The sequence below is a fragment of the Nematolebias whitei genome, chromosome 14 (assembly GCF_014905685.2).
Source record: "Nematolebias whitei isolate Nwh7 chromosome 14, NemWhi1, whole genome shotgun sequence".
In the NCBI taxonomy this organism is placed as follows: domain Eukaryota; kingdom Metazoa; phylum Chordata; class Actinopteri; order Cyprinodontiformes; family Rivulidae; genus Nematolebias; species Nematolebias whitei.
In genome coordinates, this window is record NC_056511.1 from 42,025,255 (window position 1) to 42,047,015 (window position 21,761).

At 41.9% G+C, this 21,761-nt stretch overlaps 1 protein-coding gene across 1 annotated transcript; it reads right to left on the reverse strand.

Moving 5' to 3' along the window:
- Positions 1-432: 432 nt before the first annotated feature.
- Positions 433-20,702, reverse strand: ywhag1 (3-monooxygenase/tryptophan 5-monooxygenase activation protein, gamma polypeptide 1). The gene is made up of 2 exons (XM_037688129.1): positions 20,448-20,702; positions 433-1,531 (listed from the first exon to the last, which is right to left on the reverse strand). Exons 1-2 carry the CDS (start codon positions 20,532-20,534, stop codon positions 875-877), a joined length of 744 nt encoding a protein of 247 aa, XP_037544057.1. The 5' UTR covers positions 20,535-20,702; the 3' UTR covers positions 433-874.
- Positions 20,703-21,761: the final 1,059 nt, after the last annotated feature.

Sequence of the window (21,761 nt, forward strand, 5' to 3'; positions counted from 1 at the left end):
AGCCAATAGATGTTACAGTAAAGACGATATCGACAATAAGAATTGGGTGTCCAAAAACAGTTAATTTATTTTAGAAAGCACATCAGCACATGAGGGGGACAAGCTGCACTAAGTTCACTGGATGGGTTTGCGTTTTAAATTACAGTGGGACTCGACTGTGGGACACGTACCCGACACAAAGCAAACAAAAACGCTTCATTTCTCTCCACGTTATCATCAACCAGACATAACCTGCTCTTCACTCGGCGACCATGGATGCGGTGCAACTAAAGACGTCTGTACGTTTGAAGTCACGCGGTGACACCCCTACAAAACCCGCCGTCCTCTCCGATTCACTTTCTCCGTCTCACTAAGCACGGCCATGACGCTCAGTTGGTTTTCTTTGCCGCTCAAGCATTGAAACTGAATTTCTGAGTGCTCCTCCCTTCGCTGAATGCATTTAGACAGCTCCGCTTCATTTACTCCATGAGACCAGCCTGCCTGTTGGGAAAGCGCTGGATCCCAAATATTCAAACCGTGGTGAACGACACACGTCTTACTTCTAAAGTCGTATTTTGGCAAATGTTGCAGAGGCCGTCAAGAAGAGGGATCCATGTGTTATTTTTTTTTTGTTTGTTTTTTTTTAGTCTTAGCTTATTTTTCCAAATAAACACATCTTCCCTTCTACCATTATTCACGTTTAATTTGTGGAAAAATAAAGAACAGCAGCCGCATCGCTACCATCAGCTAAACTGGCCGCCAATGTTCCACCGCCCCCACCCAACCCTCCCGTTGTTTTTGATTTTTTTTTTTTAAAATTAAGAACTTTTTAAACAATTATTATCTTTAGAGCGCGCATGTTGTGTTGTTTTGGCAAAATTAGGTTTCCGACTCCTTAGTTGTTGCCCTCGCCTCCCTCATCGTCCTGCTGGTCGCTCGTCCACAGCGTCAAGTTGTCTCGTAGCAGCTGCATGATGAGAGTGGAGTCTTTGTAGGAGTCCTCGTTCAGGGTGTCCAGCTCAGCGATGGCGTCGTCGAAGGCGGTCTTTGCCAGGTGGCACGCCTGCTCGGGGGCGTTCTGGATCTCGTAGTAGAAGACGGAGTAGTTAAGAGCCAGGCCCAGGCGGATGGGGTGGGTGGGCTGCATGTGCTCCTTACTGATCTCGTGGGCCTCGCTGTACGACTTCTCGGAGGACTCCACCACAGAAGCTCTCTTCTCCCCCGTGGCCACCTCAGCCAGGTAACGGTAGTAGTCGCCCTTCATCTTCAGGTAGAACACCTTGCTCTCGTGCTGCGTATCGTTGCAGTTCTTGATCAGGAAGTTATCGAGGAGGTTGAGCACATCCTGGCAGACGGCCTCCAGCTCCTTTTCTATCTTTTCCCGATATGCTCGGACCATCTCGATCTTCTTCTCATTGCCGTCAGCCGAAGTCTTCTGCTCGATGCTGGAGATTACCCGCCAGGATGAACGCCTCGCCCCAACCACGTTCTTGTAAGCCACAGAGAGGAGGTTCCTCTCCTCGTTGGAGAGTGGTTCATTCAGCTCTGTGACCTGAAAAAAAAAATGCAGCCATTAATAGATGTTTAAGGAGGAAAGACATGAGCAGCGGTCAAGGAGACGTTACTGTTAGTGTTAAAGGTCATGTCGAATATTTCACAAGAGGAAAAAAATTATTCACAAGCACAAAATGTTTAGAGCGGCATGGTAGCTCAGTTGATATAGACGTTGCCTCTCAGCGAGAAGGTCGCCAGTTCAAATCCCGGCCCAGGACCTTTCTGGGTGGAGTTTGCATGTTCTCTCCGTGCATGCGTGCGTTTTCTCCTGGTACTCCAGTTTCCTCCCACAGACCAAAAACATGCATGTTAGGCTGATTGGCAACTCTATTTGTCCCTAGGTGAGAGAGAGAGAGTGAATTGTTGTCTCGTTCGTCTCTTTGTGTCCCTGTGATGGACTGGAGACCTGTCCATGGCGTCCCTCGCCTCTCGCACATTGACTGCTAGATATGGGCACCAGTGACCCCTGCTACGTAAAAAAGGAAGAAGCGGGTGAAGTTAATGGATGGATGGAAAACTTTTAAGACAGCTGCCAATTGAGTGGTTGTCGTAATAAACTCACCCCAAGGTAAGACCGTGCAATACTTAGTCAAATTATAAGAAAAGGAATTAATTAAAAGTTCCTTCTTAGACTCCACAGGCCTCAGTCAGGAAGTGAAAGTTTATAACAGGACTGTTAGAAAAACTCTGAACAAGCAGGGCATGCTTGAAAGGCTTAAAGGGCTCCGATATGGAAAACCGTAGAACTGATGGTATTTTTTCACGACTGTAGCTCTTATCAAGATGGAGCAATCAAAAACACAGACAGATCAAATTCAGCTTTACTCAACTGCCCCTGCATTGAGAAGCCGGCCCCACCTGTCAGGTGACGTCTGATTGGCTGTGCGCTGCTCTGAAAGCTGGTTTTGTTTCGACAGGCTTGTGTTTGGCTGGGGGGATTTAATCCCTTCTACCCCACTTGGACAATGCAGCAGAGGCTTCTTTACAGGTCTTTTTGTAGTACGAAGCCTGTTAGTTTCTTTTTTAAGACCCCGACAACCAACTGGAGCAGGAGGACCCTGTCACACGGCTCTCAACAGGAAACGAGTGTTCAAAAGCAAGAACATTTTGCTTTTTGTAAAACAAAGTTGTTGTTTTTTACCATTTGGGTAAACACATTTTTAATTAGTGTAGTAGGAGACTAAATGAAGATTGTACCACATTTTAATGGACTACTCAAAATATTAACAGCCCACAAACATGCTTAGTTTTCTATATGGAGCTAAAAACCATACATTTGTTATTTAGGACTAAAAACAAAGTACATATAGATACATTAAAATGTAGTCGATTATTGGGTATAAAAACACTTATTCGCTTAAAAACAGAACATTTGGACAATAACGTAATAATAACTTCTTAGGAAATCAAATATCTGTTCAAAACTTTAAGACAGTGGGGAACATTCACAACTAGAATATAGATAAAGAATGTTTTTATGTCATTTGATGGAACTTTATCTAATTAAGTTACAAATTATAGGACACGTGAATAGCCTCGCAGGCTGCTGGTACTACATTAATAATTTGAAGTTCACTAAATCTAATAATTCATGAATTTCTGTACTATTAGAAGAATGTACGAACTAAAACTACTAATACGCAAAAAGCACACAGCAGCTGTTTTTTCCTCTAGTGACATGTTCTCAGCATACATGCGCTCTAATCTACACTAATATAATGATGCAACTCTGCACTTTGATTCATAAAGTAGCCATCATTCTGGCTTATGCTTGAATTGTAAAAAAGCGAGGGAGCGGTGGGCAAAGAGCAAGCTATGATGCAATCTGCTGTTTCCATAGAGACTGCAAAATCTGCTTTGTTTGTGAGAGCCTCTCCATCTCTGGAGATACTGGCTAAAAGCTGTTCATAGTAACAACATGGCTGAAGATGTGGCAGTGAGGATAAATTACAAAAGCACCAGCAGCAACACCTTCCTCCCCAATTCCTGCTTTGTGGAAAAACAAGACTTGGTTTCAGTTTTCCGTTTCTAGAGGCTTTCCATTTGGACAAATCAAGATGGTGCCAGTGTATATGGCGTGCCACTTGTTTGTGTGTGTGTGATCCGTTTGCTGCTTTAAACCCTTAAAGTCAACTCTTTAATTGTATACCAAACATTGCTGGGTCTTCAGGTTTTTGCTCAAGATCTAGTGAAGCCTTGGTAAGGTGAATGAACTACCACCATTTATAGCAGAAATCTTGTCGTCTCTTTGCCGAACCCCGACTCTTACCTCAACAGCATCAATTTCAGTGCAGCCATGGTCCATGGTAAACATGATGGTTACCAAGTTAAGACCAAGTTAGTTTGTTCATGGCTGCTTGAATAGAGTGTGGGAAGGCCGTTTACCTTCCTGCATCTCAGCATTGGGTGGACCATGCTGACACCTGGTTGGTACCCATTGTCAACTGGACAACAGCAGCTCGTGGTCCAGTTGCTGTCCCTGCTCTCTACCATTGCAACAGCTTAGTGAACCTACAAAAACTTCGGCCGCAGCGTCGGCTCCCTGCAATTCTAATGCCGTGGACCTGCCGACTCCTCGTCAGTTCATCTTTGTAAATGCTAGCAAGGATTTCTTCACATCTCAGTAATTGGATTTTCTCTGCGTGAATGAAACTTGGCTGCGCGTAGGTGACTTTAGTGCTTTTAACGGAGCTTTTACTGCTGGACTGTTTCCTTTTACACCTCTCAGACATTAAGCCAGGGTGAACGTGTCATTTAAAGATGTGCCTCGGGCTAAAGGCTTTTTAAACATCACTGACTCTTTCTTTATTTTGCACAATTTGTATATGGTCCCACATAAGAGCTTGGACATCTTCTAGATCTTGTTATATCACAGAAATTTGTGATATAATGTCCTCGGATCACATGCCTGTATTGTTATTCAGGTCACTTGAGGCTTGTAAAACCCTTAAATGTCACCCAGCCTCTCATCGTTGCAGAGTCATTAACCCTTGCAATGCTGAACAGTTTTTGGCTGCTTTCACACAGTCTTGTTCCTGTGTTACATCCCATACAAAGAAAATTTAATGCAGGGGTGGTTACCTGCCTACTTTAGATTTGGTGGCTCTTCTCAGACTTAGCTGGACTTAAAGCTAAACCTGAGCCCTGGCTGAAAGACCTGACTTATAAGATATGAGGTACCAATGGCACAAAGCTGAACGCAAGCGGAAAAGGGACAAACTATGAGCTTCATTTCTCATTTTAAAGGAATCGTGACATCAGTTTACAATGACTTGGAGAGGTTTAAAAAAGAACTTGAGTTATGCAACACTTCAGCCTCTCTCTTTGCCCAGTACTTCAAGCTAACATCACAAATTTAAGGGGTCAAAATTGATGTTAATCCTCAATTCGACAGCCGAATAAAAGGTAGTACAATAGTCCCTCATTTATCACGGAGGATCCGTACCCTGAAGCACCGCGATAAGTGAAAAACCGCAAAGTAGCGAGGGACTACTGTAGTTAAATCTAAAAAAAAATAAAAATAAAAAAAGTCAGGTCCTCTGGACGAATTCTTCTAATTGAAACATTTCGTCTTTTATCAAATAGACTGTCAGTCTGAGGAGCTGCAATAAACTCAGGCTTAAACTAATACACTCACTTGTGTTTGCTGTTCAGTGTCAGGAGGGTAATCAGTCTTACATCGGGGAAACTAAACAGCCACTGGCCAAAAGGATGGACCAGCTCAGAAGATCAACATCATCAGGCCAGGACTCTGCGGTCTACACTCATCTGCAGGTCAGAGGTCACTCTTTCAGGGATGAAGATGTTCAGATCCTGGACAGAGAGGAACGATGGTTTGAGAGAGGAGTGAAGGAGGCCATCTTTGTGAAGAGAACCCATCCATCATTAAACGGGGGCGGAGCCTCCGTGTTCAACTGTCCACAATGCTGTCTGTAAATGGCAAGAAGCCATCAGGGCACTAACAATCAGTCGTTAGGCTGATGGTCCTTTATCATGTGAACAGCTAGTTCTGGATGTCACCAGGAAACTGGTTGATCCACTATGAGAAGGTGCTATTTATAAGACTGAGTCTGTTGCAGCTTCTCAGACTGAATAAGTCTTTTTGATAAAAGACAAAACATTTCAACAAGAAGAATCCATCCAGAGGACCTGACTTTTCTTTCTTTTTTTAATTTAGATTTTTCTACTTGGATTATTGATCATGCATCAGGGTAGCAGTGAAATCTTTTTTCTTTTCCTCCCCATTTGAGGCAGCTGGCCAAGATATGTCCAGTTCTTTCAGAGCGGCTGTTTGAACTACTGATCCACACCTCTGGACAACAGTCACTCTGTGTGTTGGAGTCAGAGAGTTGTCCCTTTACAGATGTTGTAAAATGCTGCGGCACACCTTTTAACTGGCAGAAGATAATTTAACCACATCACACCTGTTGTAAAATATTTCTATTGCTGGTCAATCCAGTTTAAAATGATTTTGTTTTTAAATCTTCCAACAGTCTTGCCCCTCCTTACCTTTCTGAGCTGCTACCCTTACATACCTGCCCGTTCTCTCAGGTCTGCTGATCAGCTGCTCCTGAATGAACCAAAAACCAGGTGAGCTCAGAGGGGGCCGTGCTCTGGGGTGGTGGGACCAACAAACTGCCTTTGCATGTTACAGACTTTCTCCTAAGCTGCTTGTAAATCCTCACTTAAAACTCACGTTTATTCTTTCGCTTGTGTTACCTTTCAAGATATTGATATATTTATGATTTTATAGTTTTGTTCTTTTATAGTTTATTGACTGGGTGTTTACAGTGTAATTTAGTACAAGTATTTTATTTCTTCAAGGCTTTAGAAATAAAATTGAATTGGATCTTCAGTTGGATTATTGGATCTTCTGTCAGATCAAAAAAGAACTGTAAAATAGTAAAAAAGATTAAAAGCACTTGAGGCATAATTACTTACCATACCATACCATACCATACCAATTTATTTATATAGCACTTAAAACAGCAACAAGGCCAACCAAAGTACTTAGGCCTAACTTTAATGGACAAAGAGACCAACACTTAATTTTGCAGAAGCCTTGGTAGACCTTAAAAAACGCATCTTAAGATCTGGAGAGAGCTGCCAAAGGCTTTATTATTTTATGACCAAGAGTAATCTTTACTTTGGTCTAGAAAGTTATTTTACAATGAGTTCAATGACATTTGACCAACATAACCCCATGATGAAAAACTTGAGATGCCGTAAAATGTTACCTGTTGTGACTGTGTGGTCAAAACTGATTTAATTGAAAATAGATACAAGACCAATGAATGTGCACACTTTGTGCTGAATTCTGATTCCCAAAAGGTGATTTCACAAGTGAGGTGTTGTGGCTGTCATTTATGAAACTTCTGCTTATGAGCTTGCTATTATAATTCAGAATTACCTCAGAACAGCCTCATACAGTTCAATTATAAATGCTAAGGATGTGACGATTAACCTATTTGTACCAACTTACTGATGCACACATGCACGATCCGACTGCCATGGTACAGCAGCTGTGTACTGGTGCCATTTTGGGATTAAATCTAGATGCATCTGTCCATTAAATCCTTGTACCAGTACAATTAATCCATTACCTGCATTGGTGCACAGCTGTTCTATCTAGCCATTCACATTCCGTAAATGCACGTTGTTTAAACAAACATGCACACTAATTATTTGATCGTTTGATTACTAGATGTAAGGAAGCTGATTTTTTAAATAGACATTAAAGTTGAAAAGTGTAGTTACATTTGTAGACAAAGAATGGATCTTTTGACACTTTTACTGAGCAGCTCTTCTGCTGTCAGAATTGTTTTGTCATTAGCAATGCTTACTGTTCAGGAGAAAAAACTGCTGCCACATTGATGTAAAAAGTGTACTGAGATATGCACAACCTTAGTATAAAGTAATCAAGCAGCAAGTTTATATTTATGGTTATATTACCTTTTTTCAGCTGCTCCCATCTTCAGGAGCCGACACACAAAAGTGCACAAATTGCACAAAAGATTTGCCAATCGTTTTACACCAGATACCGTTCCTGATGCAACTTGGGTTCAAACCTGCAGCCTCAGAATGACAAGACCGTGACATTGATCATGAAGCTACCACAGCTACGATGAAGCCTGGTACAAGATCCAACTGCTTTATTAAAGAAGTTATTACATGAAAAACAACGCACCTGCGTGTGCTGTCATGTTTTGGTTTTTCAACTATTCTTACTATTTACCTTTTTATTTTTACTATACTTTATAGTTCTCGCCAGGTCAATGAAATCCACTTTCATTGTTTATTAAAGGAACATATGGACTGGAAACTTTTAACTTATATTTCATGGGTGAAATAAAAGTAAGGAAGGTAGAACATTCACTTATCACTTGCACAAGTCAAACATTTTTAAACAACAGCACAAACTGGTTTTTCACTAAATGAACACATTCACAGATTTAAAGTGTTGATTAATCTGCAGTGCTAAGTATTGTCACCTAAAAGCAAGAAGTTTGCCAATTCCCCTCCTGGCCTTTTTTGTGTGTAGATTCAAACTACACACAATCTCTCCGTGCATGCGTGGGTTTTTCCAGGTACTCCGGTTTTCTCCCAAAGAACAAAAACATGCGTGTTGGTCAATTAGTAACTCTAATTTGTCCCTATGGTTGTCTCTTTGTGGCCCAGTGATGGACTGGCTCTCCAACGTGTACACTGCCAGTGACTGCTGGAGGTAGGCACCAGCTCCTCTGTGGCCCAACGAGTTAAAATCAGGTACAAGAAAACGGCTGGATGGATGAATGGTTGCTTTGATACACTACAGAGCAATCCAGAAATCCCACATAAAACTCTGAGTTACTTGCAGATGTTGTGTTGTACGTTATGTTACAACTAAACACCAGAAAAATAAACTATCACAGCAAAGACTGAGCAAAATATTGGTTTTGCAACAACTTGCACAACATCATCAGAGACAACTACACCTTCAGATGCAGGAAGAGGGCCACCTGCATCATGAAGGACCCCACTCACCCTGCACACACACTTTTTGTCCCACTCTTGTCAAGCAGGAGGATGAAGAGCATTAAGTGTAGAACCACTACACTGAGGAACAGCTTCTACCCTGAAGTTGTTATTCATGAATCTCTAACCAGGAGAATCACTGTGAAAAAAAAAGATGAAAATCACTGTAATGCCACTAATTGGTGATATGCGACTTATCTGTGCCGATCATCTCATGCTGCTGTATTCATTCATACCCATCTACTCACTACAGACTCATGTTCGGGCTGCTGTTTAATATTATTTTACATTATTAGTGTTCAGCGTATATCTTAGATCTTTTAGCGTATTGTTCAGTGTTCATTTAGCCTATCGTCTATATCTTAGATGCTTATATACCGTTTCTTTTATACTTTACATTTTTGCTATTTTGGGTGTAACTGGGACCTTGAGTACACAGTTTCGTTCCACCTCATTTACCACATGTGATGCGAATGACAAAGAACCTTGGACTTGAGACAAAATTTGTCTGTCAAAGTTACAAGACAAATTGTAATTCACTTAACTTTTCAAGTTGGTGGAAGCTTTGATATAGTTATTTTTGTAGTTAGATTAGAAAATTGATAGATAAAAACTAACTGTTAAGGGTCTGCTGGTTTCCTTCTTTCTTTAAATAGATAACTTTACTAACTGGCATTTATAATGTATGTGAATGTTTTTGTTCAGTGCCCTGAGATGTTGTGACTTGGTGCTTTATAAATAAATGGAATTAAATTGGTCAAGTGTCCATCCCAAGCAGTTACTGAGCAAGAGGCAGGGTACACCCTGGACAGGTCACCAGTTCATCACAGGGTCACGCTGAGGGACTCACTCGCCTTTAGGGCCAAAATTGAAGATCCCTGGGCAAACCTATGAATATGAACCTGCAAACTCCACACAGAAAGATCCCAAGTGGGTTTGGAACCCAGGACCTTGTTGCTACGGGTCATCGGTGTTCAACACCTACACCACCACACAGTCCATTTCATTTAATACGAGTCAAAAGTGCTGCTGCATACACTAGTTTTTACCAAAGATGATACCAGACAGACATCTTGCTCATTCATCAAGTTTCTCCATTTTGTGCACACTGAAGAAGTTCAAGGCTTCTGAAAAAAAGACTTCTTCAAAAGTTGACTCAACTCCTGGTGGAGTGATTAACAGTACCATCTATTCATAAGAATTTGATAGAATGTCACTTGAAAAATTATCCGACGCTTTAAGCATGTCTTAAGAATTTGCTTTAATAAACCTTCACGCAGTCTCGTGTTTTCTGGAACTTCCACACTTTTCATTTTGATAATTCCACTTCCAGTTCACTAGAGGCACCCCGAGTTCAAACATTTCATTTTATGTTTTTACATAGAACCCTATGCTCACCCTTTTCAACTTCTATCAACAGGCTTCGTATGATGGTTAACAGAGCTTTAGATGTTTATGCTTGTTCAGCTAAGGACAGTTTATTTTCAGGATGCTGTAAAAACATTTTTTTTTTACAGTCATCATAAATGAACTGACCTCTGTACTGGAAGTACCAAGACAAGCGAACAATAAAAAGGCACCCATTGTGCAACAATCCTGCTTGGGAGAAAGTCCTATCCCACTTTCTCAGCGAGTTGTTCCTGAAGCACAACCTCAGCATGTGAAACTGCAACTACAGTAAATGTAACCAACAAGAAGAGTAGGTCAGTGCAAGAAAAACAATGACCAGACAAAGTCCAAATAACTGATCTGTACAAACATGGCTACCTTTGTTATAGAAGGCTGTGGGACAAGCAGAAAGCTGTGAAGGAGGCTATGGTGCAATGGGGGACAATGGAGCCCTGTCTTCTCATGAAACTCATCAATCGTGCCTGCTCCGTCATGACTCATCCATGCACAAGGAAGTCAAACCTCCCAACATCGCCATGGTAATACAAACAGGCTGCGGAGGACAATCGATAACTTACTGTAAATGACAAATCTTTACATTGCTGTAAATATCTGCACATCTTGTACTGCCTAAAAGGGGGTAGTACTACAAGTACACCCCTCCCTTTTTCATTCAATGCATTACTTTCCATATAATGAGGGCTTGCCACAGTCCCACAGTTCCCCCTTCTCAATGTTCCACACTCTTGCGCATTTGCTCCTGCACCCTTGTCTTTCTTAACCTGATGTGACACTGCCCCCACCACCCACCCTTCAAGCAGCAGAGCACAAAGGCGCCATGGACGACCTTACGTCACTGGCGGCATGAATAGGGTTAGCCAAATCATGCCACAAAGAGCTTGGTGGTAAGAAAAGGGTTCTCCAACGCTTTGTTGCTATGATACCACATGCAACGGTAGTTTTCCCTAAGATTACAACTAATGTTCGCATCTAACTATGAGACACATGAAGGGTAGTTCACTGAAAGAGTCGACAAAGACCTAGTGAGGCTACTGAGATAATATAAAGAACGGTCAAATATTTTCTGCTTGATGATTGGAAAGCTATGTTAGTGTAAGTTACAGTGCATGGATGGATGGACAGACATGTAATAAACATAAAAATGAATTTCACAAGCCACCTTTAATGGCGGCTCCACATTAGGCTTGCTTCATGAGACTGGTAATTTTGCACAAGGAACTCCACAATTTTATGGTTTTACAGTGTTAATTGTAATTTATTCACATCTAATAAAAATTATTTAAAATGGTCAGCTAAAACACCAGAGTCAGCAGGCCAATTAAAAAGTGCTGTGCTTCAGTTTTAAACAGATGTATGCAAAGGTAGAATAAACAGAAATAATTAAAACCAGCTATATTTAGTTATAGTTGAAAAGTAAATGTGCTTAATGCTCAGAGTATTAGCTCTTCTGTCATTTTGCTTCCTTGTAAATATTGCCAGGAATTGGTGGGTAATTAACCAAGTTACAGCAAGCCTGCAGCAGGGGGTTCATTAGAGGTAGACCAATCAACTGGCCAACATTTTTTATACTTTAAAAAGAGGTCCAGAATATGGCAAATGAGGGTAAAGGCAGGTGTGGTTCACCTTTCCCACCCACATTTTGATGTTGGCGGTCCAGGGAGTTGAACTGACAACCTTTAGATTACAAGCTCGCCTTCTTTAACCTCAGCGCCACCACTCCCCCTTGATGGATGGAAAACAAATATTGGCCCAAAATAAAAACGAGTCTTATACATCAGTCGGACTGACCACCATTGGTCACAGAACGACGTTCAACCTCTGTTCTTTTGCTTATGTCAAGTCAAACTGTTTTACTAGTGGAAACATTTTCAAACGCTTGATTTAAAAATGTATATATATTTTTAAAAAGGAAATTTTAGGGGAATTCCCATTTTTGGCCATCATACACAGCTGATAGCTCACAGCAACTGAACCTGTCACGGTTTTATAGAGGATTTAAATCACAAAAACTGTATGAATATGTAGTCGTCGTTAATTCATAACCATTTTTTAGTGATGTGCTTTTTTCGATCGTTTCATAATGTCATTAGAATGATTATTAGCCTGTGAAATTTATTCGTAACTTCTATTTATTTGTAACGCAAGATATAATTTATATCAAACTAGTAAAATTACAGCAGTGTTTCCCCTACCACCCCACCGTCAACAGAACCGAGCGCCCTGCCTACCGAAGCGTCCTTCACCCACAAGGCAAGTGACCTAGGGGAAACACTTTACAGGAGTCTACTTTTACTAGAAATACTTGTAGTTTCCATTTAAACTATCCTTGGTTTTGTATCATCTGCGAAGCACATTAAGGTATAACAGTATACAAGTATAACAGTGCACCTAGTGACTGTTTTTGCACAAGTTGGCACAAAGAAGCTGCTAATGATCTGCTGTAAATGTTAAGATCGTTAGATGCTGTGAAACGAACCTAATGATGGTGTACGTAGGTGGCAGAAGGTGGGCGGTTTTTGTAGTACTATTGTGACTCACGACTGAGTCTAAATTAATTTCAAGCCACTCTGAAAGACGTTCAACGATGCAGTCGTTTCCTTACTTGGACTAAGGTTTATGATCATCTTTTCTTAGAAATAAATTACCAACGAATTAAACGAAAAACAGAAAACGTTGCAGAATATAAAAAGGAAAATGAAACCTTACATTTTCATTTGTGCCATGGGCATTTTGGAAAATTAATGTGTGATTTTTAAACCAACATTGACATTTAGAGAAGAGCCGATCAGTTTTCTAGGCCAGTAGCATAAAATTTTTTATTCAGATTCTTTTATTTACCTCAAAAGCACTAAAATACCAAATATTTTCTCTGATAATGGTATTTACTTAAATAAAATCCAACAGAAAACAATTACAGTACCGGTATTTGCTAAAAAAAAATATATATATATATATATAAAAAAAGCAGCTTCAGCTTTCAAAACTTCAATTTAATAGAAAAAGCAATAATTTTCAATGTAGGGTTTTTTTGGGGAGTGGCACAGTTGGTAAAGCTCTCAAGCAGGTCGCCGGGTCAAATCCCGTCTGGGGGACTTTCTGGGTGTCATTTGCATGTTCTCTCTGTGCATGTGTGGGTTTTCTTCAGGTACTCCAGTTTCCTCCCACAGACCAAAAACATGCAAGTTAGACTGATTGGTAACTCTAAATTGTCTCTAGGTGCGAGTGAGAGAGTGAATGGTTGTCTCGTTTGTCTCCATGCGTCCCTGTGATGGACTGGAGAACTGCTCAGGGTGCATGGTAGTAGTAGCATGTTGTGCTACTGGTGCATGGAATATTAGAAAGGAGGATTACCTCCAAATCCAAACATTTTCAACTTTACCTCATCAACTATTACAGGGATGACACTTGGACACATTTGGGTTTCAACAGGACAGCGATTCTTATCACAGAAAAACGTTACTAAATGGAAAAAAATCAGGCATATTAAGTTTATGGAATGGCTTTCCTAAAACATTAACTGCAACTTTATTGTTAATTTGTGAACTATGTTTATCATATGTGTTGACAAACTTCTGACTGCAAAGTCAAATGAAAAATCCAGCAATGTTCAGTCAGATCATCTGGACGTTTTTTTTCCTGAGACGTTTTGTCCTTCATCCAAAGGACTTCTTCAATCTCAGGAGCCACCAAACAAACTGATTTCCACAACAGCATACTCCACAGTGGGAAAAAAACAAAACAGTTTTGCCGGTGGCCATCTTAGCACCAGCAAACCGTTTTTTTGTTTTTTCCCCACTATGGAGTATGCTGTTGTGGAAATCAGTTTGTTTGGTGGCTCCTCAGATTAAAAAAGTCCTTTGGATGAAGGACAAAACATCTCAGCAAAACAAAAAGTCCAGATGACCTAACTGAACATTGTTGGGTTTTATACCTGGATTATTGAGCATGAACTTTGGTGTTTTGAACCACTTGGGCTCGACTGTCTCAGAGGAGTCGACAGGGGAGAGGGCGGGCCCCGGAGGCCATCTTAGCACCAGCAAACTGGTATTTTCCACTATGGAATATGCCGTTTTGCAGAAATCAGTTTGTTTGGTGGCTCCTCAGATTGAAGAAGTTCTTTGGATGAAGGACGAAATGTCTCAGAAAAAAAAAAAAAAGAGTCCAAGACTGAACATTGCTGGATTTTTACGTGGATTACTGAACATGAACCGTTGGTCAAATGAAAAATCTTCATTTTAAATGTTCTGAGGGGGGAACACCATACCTTTGTAGAAACTAACCGTTTACTTTTTATAGCCTTGTGTACTTCTTACATTTCCTTTAAACATCTTACAGATCCAACAATCATTTTAACAGAGTCTTCTTCACTGTTAAAACTTCAGCGTAGATGCTTTTGCTAATGGAAACTGATGCTCGTGTGGTGCACTCACAGACTGATAAAAATGTCAGATTTTTAAGTTTCAGATTGGCTGGCCATCAGTCAATCTACAAATCCTCCAATTCTGATCAGCGGTGGATTGACCGGTGCATCCCGTTGTTCGTGCTTGACATGCGCTCTTCACAAACTACAAGACCTCTTGGAAAGTGGCTGGATCACATCAAACTTAGAAAACCTCTTTCAGTGCGAGGACAATTATGACGTCGCGATGAGTTAGGTGTCATGTCTGCGCTGGGTCGTTTCTATGACCTTTTCATAATCACCGTCGTAGCCTAGCCATGAAGCCAGCGTGGTCTGTCCTGCTTCTAATTCACATCGACCAAGGACCCTAACACATTGATACCATGATGACAAAACCACCACAACCTTGCTATAAAAGTTCCTTGCATGCTAAAAGCCCTTGTAAACCTGCCACGCTTTATCAGTGTGTTCTTAATAAGCTTCAAGACTTTGCCAAGACCCAACAAAACCATGGCTGAATTTTTTTAAGCATTCCATTAGGGGTGCAATCCAATGTCAAGGGACCCTTAGTATTATGAAAATGGTTTGTTCAGCTGCCTGTCTGAGTTAAGTTTATTAAATTTTCCCAATAAAAGTACCTTTCTTGCAGCATCATAAAGAAAAGTGTGCAGTGAACTGGGAACGATAGTTGACTCTTTAAACGGATCAGTTTTTATTGTGGCTCTGTGCAACAGGAAACGGTGAAAGGAAATTACCGCAGTATCCGTTTCATCTTGGGAAGCCTGGGCAGGTGGATTTGTTTGGGTGATGGAAGCAATCAGTCTGAAGGAGAATCATTAAATCCAAAGTATTAACACAGGAAGCACGGCCTCTGTCATGCAATGACGTAATTACAAGCATCGTTTGTAATATGTATGAGAAACTGTAAGCTTCTAAGAATGCTTTTTTTTTTTGCTTTACAGCCTAAAGTGGTTAGAGCATTAGCAATTCTTTGACCGTGTATTTTTGATTTTATCTGAATCGTAACTGAACGGCATAAACCTGTATGATTACACATAAACAAGTATATATTAAATACAAAAGCAGCAGTGAAATACATTTGCTAATGCATTAAAACAAATCGTCCACAGATACATAATGTCTGCAGCTCATTAAGTATGATGGAAGAATTTGCTATCTGGGTCATACACTTCCTTAGACACAGCTCTCAAACAGGCTGTGCATGATAATATGTAGTCAGCACATTGTGCCAGTATTCAAACATTTGTGGTTAAATGTTGGGCTCAATCTCGCAATTTTCAGATATACTGTAAAAACTAATCAAAGATAACAGAATGAAAAATAAACAACATAAATGACATGTACACTTCAGTGTGTGTGTGGTTCATGCACGTCATTTAACGATGTGCATCCCTGTGGTTCAGCAGTCCTCTGTGCAGAGCCACACAACAGCAAATGTCTTCGTGTGAACGCACACATACAATTAAACGCATCATGTGTGTTTGTGTTCAAATTTGCTGCTTAAGATCTACAATAGATTACTGAAATAAATAAGCTGAGTGAAAGGCAAATGTCTACTTTGAAACAATGTAACATGTATGAAATGGCTTAAATTAGTTGAAGCACGTTTTCTTTCATCCAACACATTTAGGTGACACAGAAGCCTAAAATTGGAGTGTTTTAAAATATTCAAGGCCCCCCCCGTTCACTCTGAACTCTACACGCTCTGGTGAGGTCTTCAGCTGCAGATTAAGATTACAATATGGAGTTTGATAGATTCACAAGGGCTTTAAACATGCACAAAACCTCTGTAGTGAGACTGTTGTGGTTTATCATTGTAGTAGCAGTTGTAGCTGGGTGGAGTGTGGTGGCAGCGTATCCATTACGGGTGGGGGTTATAATCTATTTTTAGATGCATTGCATCAGTGGGCGTGGGAGATTTTGATTCAGTTTTCACATGTCAGAAATCCATTCATCCATTATCTTTTACCCGCTTCTTCCATTTTGGGTCGCGGGGGGTCACTGGTGCCCATGTCCAGCAATCACTGTGCGAAAGGCGGAGTACACCCTGGACAGGTCTCCAGTCCATCACGGGGACACAGAGACAAACAACCATTCACTCTAGGGACAATTTAGAGCTACCAATCAGCCTAACGTGCATGTTTTTGGTCTGTGGGAGGAAACCGGAGTAACTGGAAGAAACTCATGCATGCACGGAGAAAACATGAAAACTCCACCCAGAAAGGAGCCCAGACTTTGATTTGAACCAGGGTGACCTGCTCGCAGCTCTACCAGTTGTGTCAGAAATTGATTATGTTAAAGTTAATCTGTGTGCTGCCACTTTAAGCGAGTCACCTGCGTGTTGCTTTTTGTCCTAGTGGAGTTGCTGTTGCTGCTTCAGTTGAAATACGTTGCAGTGGAGCACAATTCGTTTTTAGCTTTTCTTTGCTGATGCTTAAAAGAATATAAGCAAACAAATTTTAATCGAATTGAATCACTCGGTTCCAAAAGATTCTCATCCCTAGCACCCATGGGGCCTGCACACATTACCGTCACTCAGCAGTAGAGAATCAGAAGCAGGACATGCCATACAGCTGTTTCACCACCTCATTACGTCATCAGCATTGTGCTAACACAGTATAATCTTTCAGCACATAGCTGCATCCTGATGCAGCCCAACAGTTGTGCCAGGACAAGCACTAAGCATCATGTCGCCTTCACACTCAAGCTTTGTGTAAATTTGCCACCATGCAGCCATGTTCAAAACGGTTGTGTAGCGTGTAGCAGGGCTTTCATCCAGAGTAAAATAGTGCTGATGTAACAAAGTATCAACCAACAAGTTCTTCTCGAAACCTTAAGGAAAACAATCCTCTGTAACTAATAATAACATTTTGACATACCCTGGTCTGACAAGTCTTACAATAACCAGTTATTACTCCATCAAAGGGCTGCTGTTCTGTCCCTGTGTGGACATGATGATAAAATACCTGCAGAGTACTACTGAGAGTTTTGAGTTTATATTTTCAGTTTGTCCTGTCACATGAACCTAGACCCATCAGAGCCCATGTCTCTTACTTTGACTGAGGGTGTGTGACTGTCAGCACTGACTGTATACCTTATACAGGAGTTAAAATGTCACTGCTGTATTTGGACAAACGCTGTGGCATAATTTTGATATACTGCAACTGATGTGTTATGATACTACGGGTTACAACTTGATCGCACAAATATTTTCTCAAAGGGAAATTTTGGACAATGTGCAAAAAGTTATAACAATTATCTCACCTGTTGTTGAAAGTACCAGTACTTTAAACCAGTGGTTCCCAACGCTAGTCCCTGAGGAACACCATCTTGAATGTTTCAGTTGGTTCCTGCTCCAAAACACTTGATCCAGTTATTTAATTACTTCCTTAAATTCTGCAGAAGCCGGTTAATCGCCCATTCATTCAAATGAGGTGCGTCAAAGCAGGGAAACAAGTAAAACATGCAGGATGGTGTTCCTCAAGGACCACGGTTGGGAACCACTGCTTTAAACCAGTAGACAGGACTGACGAGCTAAAACTTGAACCACAATAACATTGTACCATTATAACATTTTAAACATTGGTTAGTGGTTACTTTAAAACAGCTAAATTTGCTTCGGAAGAGGGTTCTGTTGCACAGATCATGAGTACCTTGTCAATGGAGTTGATACTTTCAAAGCAACTTTATCCATCCAAAAACGACAACGGCAATTTAAATCTGATATTGGATCATTTAAAATATATAATTAAAACCTTTTGCAAATAAAACACAGAATTTTATGTGAAATCCCACATAGAGCAAAACAAATCTCTGTAAAGGTTTATCAAAGAGCTTTCACGTGAACACTAGAAAACTGTGGCTTGGTCGTTTTAAGATGGCATCCATCCACTTTGGTCTTTGCTGTTAGCTCATCAGTCCTGCACAAATTCATGTTGTGTACACAACAATTAGAAAACTCAATTCAATTCAATTAAAAAAAAAATAAAAAAAACTTTATTAATCCCAGAGGGAAATTAAAACTAATTTATAAAACTTTCACAGAACATCACTTCAAGCGGTTTGTACTTTTACGGCTGGTTCCTGATCTGCGTTACATCTGTAAGCTCGATAAACTGTACTTGGACATGCAGGACAGACCTGATGACGACTGTCTGGATGTAAGGGCCCCCGCGCCAGCTGTATTGATGGACCTACTTTTTGATCTGTAGCTGCACTCCCAGCTAATGAAAACCGTGTAACAGTTCGAGTTGACTAAACAGGTTCCAACTATTCTTTTCTTAAAAAAAATTTAAAAACTGCTATATAGACTTCGGTGCTTAAATTTGATTTGTGCATTGATGAAAACAGTGCCGAGTGCCTTCTACCGAGGCTCGTTTTGGCCGTGTTCCTTTGAGTCATGCAGTTCTCCTGAGGTAGGGTGTAGCGACGCCTGCTGCCAACCTGGTTATTCGGTTCTGTTGCCAACAGGGCCATTTCCATGTCTGCAGTGGCGAGGGATTCCCCTGGAATGATGGGCGAGGCAGCGGACACACCCCTACTGCCCTTACGCTGCAGAAACACTGGATGCGTGTTGGGGCAGCTCGGTCTCACTGACTCGGCACAACTGGGGAGGGGTGGAGCTGAGACTCACCGGCAGCACCACTACAGGCCCGTCCTGGAGAGCAGCATGGACCTAAAGCCCACCAACAGTTCTCTGTTGGCTACACCAGAATGCCAGATGTATGTCTAAATAATGAGGAGCATAAATACAAACACAGAGAAACAGCACTACGTCATTTGAATGTTTTCCTAAAAGAGACCGTCACCATCTGCTAAATGTGCTTAAAACATCCTTGGAAGTCATGAATAGTGAGAATACAGAAGCCTGCAAGAGTCCACCATGGCCATGTTGCACAGAGTCAGTCCCTTACTGTAAGAATGTACTGTCCACAGTCAGCAGAGGAGGAGAAGCAGCCTCTGTGATGAAACGCTGCATGTGAAATGGTGCACTACGGGCGGGCCCGTGCTGCATCCTGGCAGCTGCTGCGGCACGCCTCTGTGTGTGTGGGAACCTGCTGGAGGAAGAGGTGGAGGACGCAGGGATGCGGCTGGCGCACAGCACCGACCCAGGCTCCGGGAACAGACAGAACTGCCGCATTTGGATTTTTTTTTTTTTTTTTCTTAAACAATCAGAAAAATAAATAAATAAAACAGCCAAACGACACCCACGCAGCTTTGCACGTTCTGAAGTGCGCTTCCTTATGCTGCGCAAAAATCGATCCCGATCAACCTTCAGCCAACATTGGCCTGCCTCTCTATGCGCCAAATGTGCAGCAGCAGCCTCCCCCTCCTCCTCCTCCACCCCAGCATCCCAGCAAAGAGAAAAATTGCATCCATCACTAAATGGATGCTCGTTGTGGCGTCAAAAAGACCGGAGCGCGAGCATCAGCTGCCCAGGCGCTTTGCGCATCTTTGAACCTGATCTTTTTTAAGATTCTCCTGACCTGTTGGGAGATCATTTTAAAAACTGATCCACGCAGACACACAGCTGATATAGTGCGCGTTCATTCCCTTCATTTGAGGTGGGTTAAACCCTGGCAGCCTGAGCGCGTGAAGGAGCCTGAAAGGCACCGCCCCAAGATCAAACAGACCGCATCAGACAGTGGCCGCAGATCACCGCCATTAAAAATACACTTTTATATAAATCCGAGCTTAAACCGAACCTCTGTCTCAGACTGCGGATCCCCCTCATGCAAAAAGACACGGGGCTGGACTGTGGCAGGCCTTTCAGACCAGTCCAGGTGGATTTACTCCACCTAAGACCCTCGCCGGTCTCCACGTCAGGTCTTTCTCATCAATTAATCCCGACTTTCATACACCACTTTCATGTGGATTATTCGCTGACGTCAAAATGTGCCCAAACGCAGCCGCCGCTCTTCTGCTTCTCCAAAGAAGCCCCGGTTAACTTTAATTTACCGGTTTTTTTTATACACGTTTCAAATAACCGAGGACGCCGTTTATGGCAGAAAATGAGAAAGAAACGGAGAAAGGTCATTTGAGAAGGATGGGGAGACGGAGAGCTACTTACCGATTTCATGGCAGCGGCCATATCGTCATACCGCTCCGCCTGCTCAGCCAGCCGGGCTTTCTGCACCAGTTGCTCGCGGTCTACCATTTTCTGTTTTCTGGGCCGTGTGTGTGTCGCTGTCTGCGCTGAGTTCGGGGCTGAAAGCTGAAACGCTGTGAATGTTTTAATGCAGAGTTGACGGTGCCGGGTGCTGTCGCCGCAGCTGCTGCCTGCTGTCTGTCTGCCTGTCGACCGGACGCCCCTCCCCCTCCACGAGCTCTCTCCCTGCTCGTGACGTCACCCAAAAAGGCGGGTCTTTTCCGGGATGATGTAACGAGCCAGGCAGCCAGAAGTGACGGTCCAGGCCTGGCTGGGCCTGAGACCGCTACCAAAACGTAGATGTTTTCATATTAAAAGAACATTTGGACGATTGTGAAGTGGAAATGTTATTAAAAGTATTTTGCCTGCTGTAGGTAGCCTTTTGAACAGACTCGATTTAGAGAAACAGAGTATATTAAGCAGCAGGACCAATACGCTAACTGCTAGTTCAAAATGAAACATTATTGTGACCTTTGACACCCAGCTCTTCTTATCCACCTCACCAAATTCTTCACTTCTACCTTACTCTTTCACTTCCTGTTTATCTGAAATTCAATTCTGGTTCACGTCAAACAGATTAAACTGAGTTTCTACTCATTGCTACTAAAACCATCTATCCATTATCTAAAAAAGTTAAATCTGGTCCTCTGGACATTAAAAAAAAAAACCAAAACAACAAAAAAATGTGGAAACGTTTCGCCTCTCATCCGAGGGATGGGCACAAGAGATACACTGGATTGTGCTCCCTAGAGGCTGGTTTAGCTGTATAATTACCCAAACCTCCTCATTTCACCCCAGTCCTATAACTCCACTGGTTTCCTGTCATATTCAGAACTCAATTTAAAATCCTGTTGTACACATTCAAGGCCATCCACAACTTTGGCCCTCCTTATCCATCTAATCTCCTGCACATCACCCCACTTCCCGCTCTCTTCGTTCTTCCCTGCCGCCCCCTCACCGTTCCTTCTGTCCACCTCGGCACCAAGTGAAACAGAGCTTTTCCCCACTCTGCTCAGTAAATCTGGAACCCTCTTCCTTAAGACATCCGCAATACCGACTCTCTTTCTACCTTTGAGATCATCAAACCAGCTGCTTTTGGCCGTACCAAAATCCAGGCTGAAGCTCAGAGGAGATCGGGCGTTTTCAGTCATGGGCCCTAAACTCTGGAACAATCTGCCCATCAACATTCGACAGGCCACCTCAGTCTCTATTTTTAAATCTCTCCTCAAAACACAC

Excerpts from the sequence above, each read along its gene's own strand:
- ywhag1 (XM_037688129.1), bottom strand. The coding sequence starts at position 20,534 with ATGGTAGACCGCGAGCAACTGGTGCAGAAAGCCCGGCTGGCTGAGCAG. Across the intron at positions 1,532-20,447 it reads TGGCCGCTGCCATGAAATCG|GTCACAGAGCTGAATGAACC; the intron begins GTAAGTAGCTCT and ends TTTTTTTTTCAG.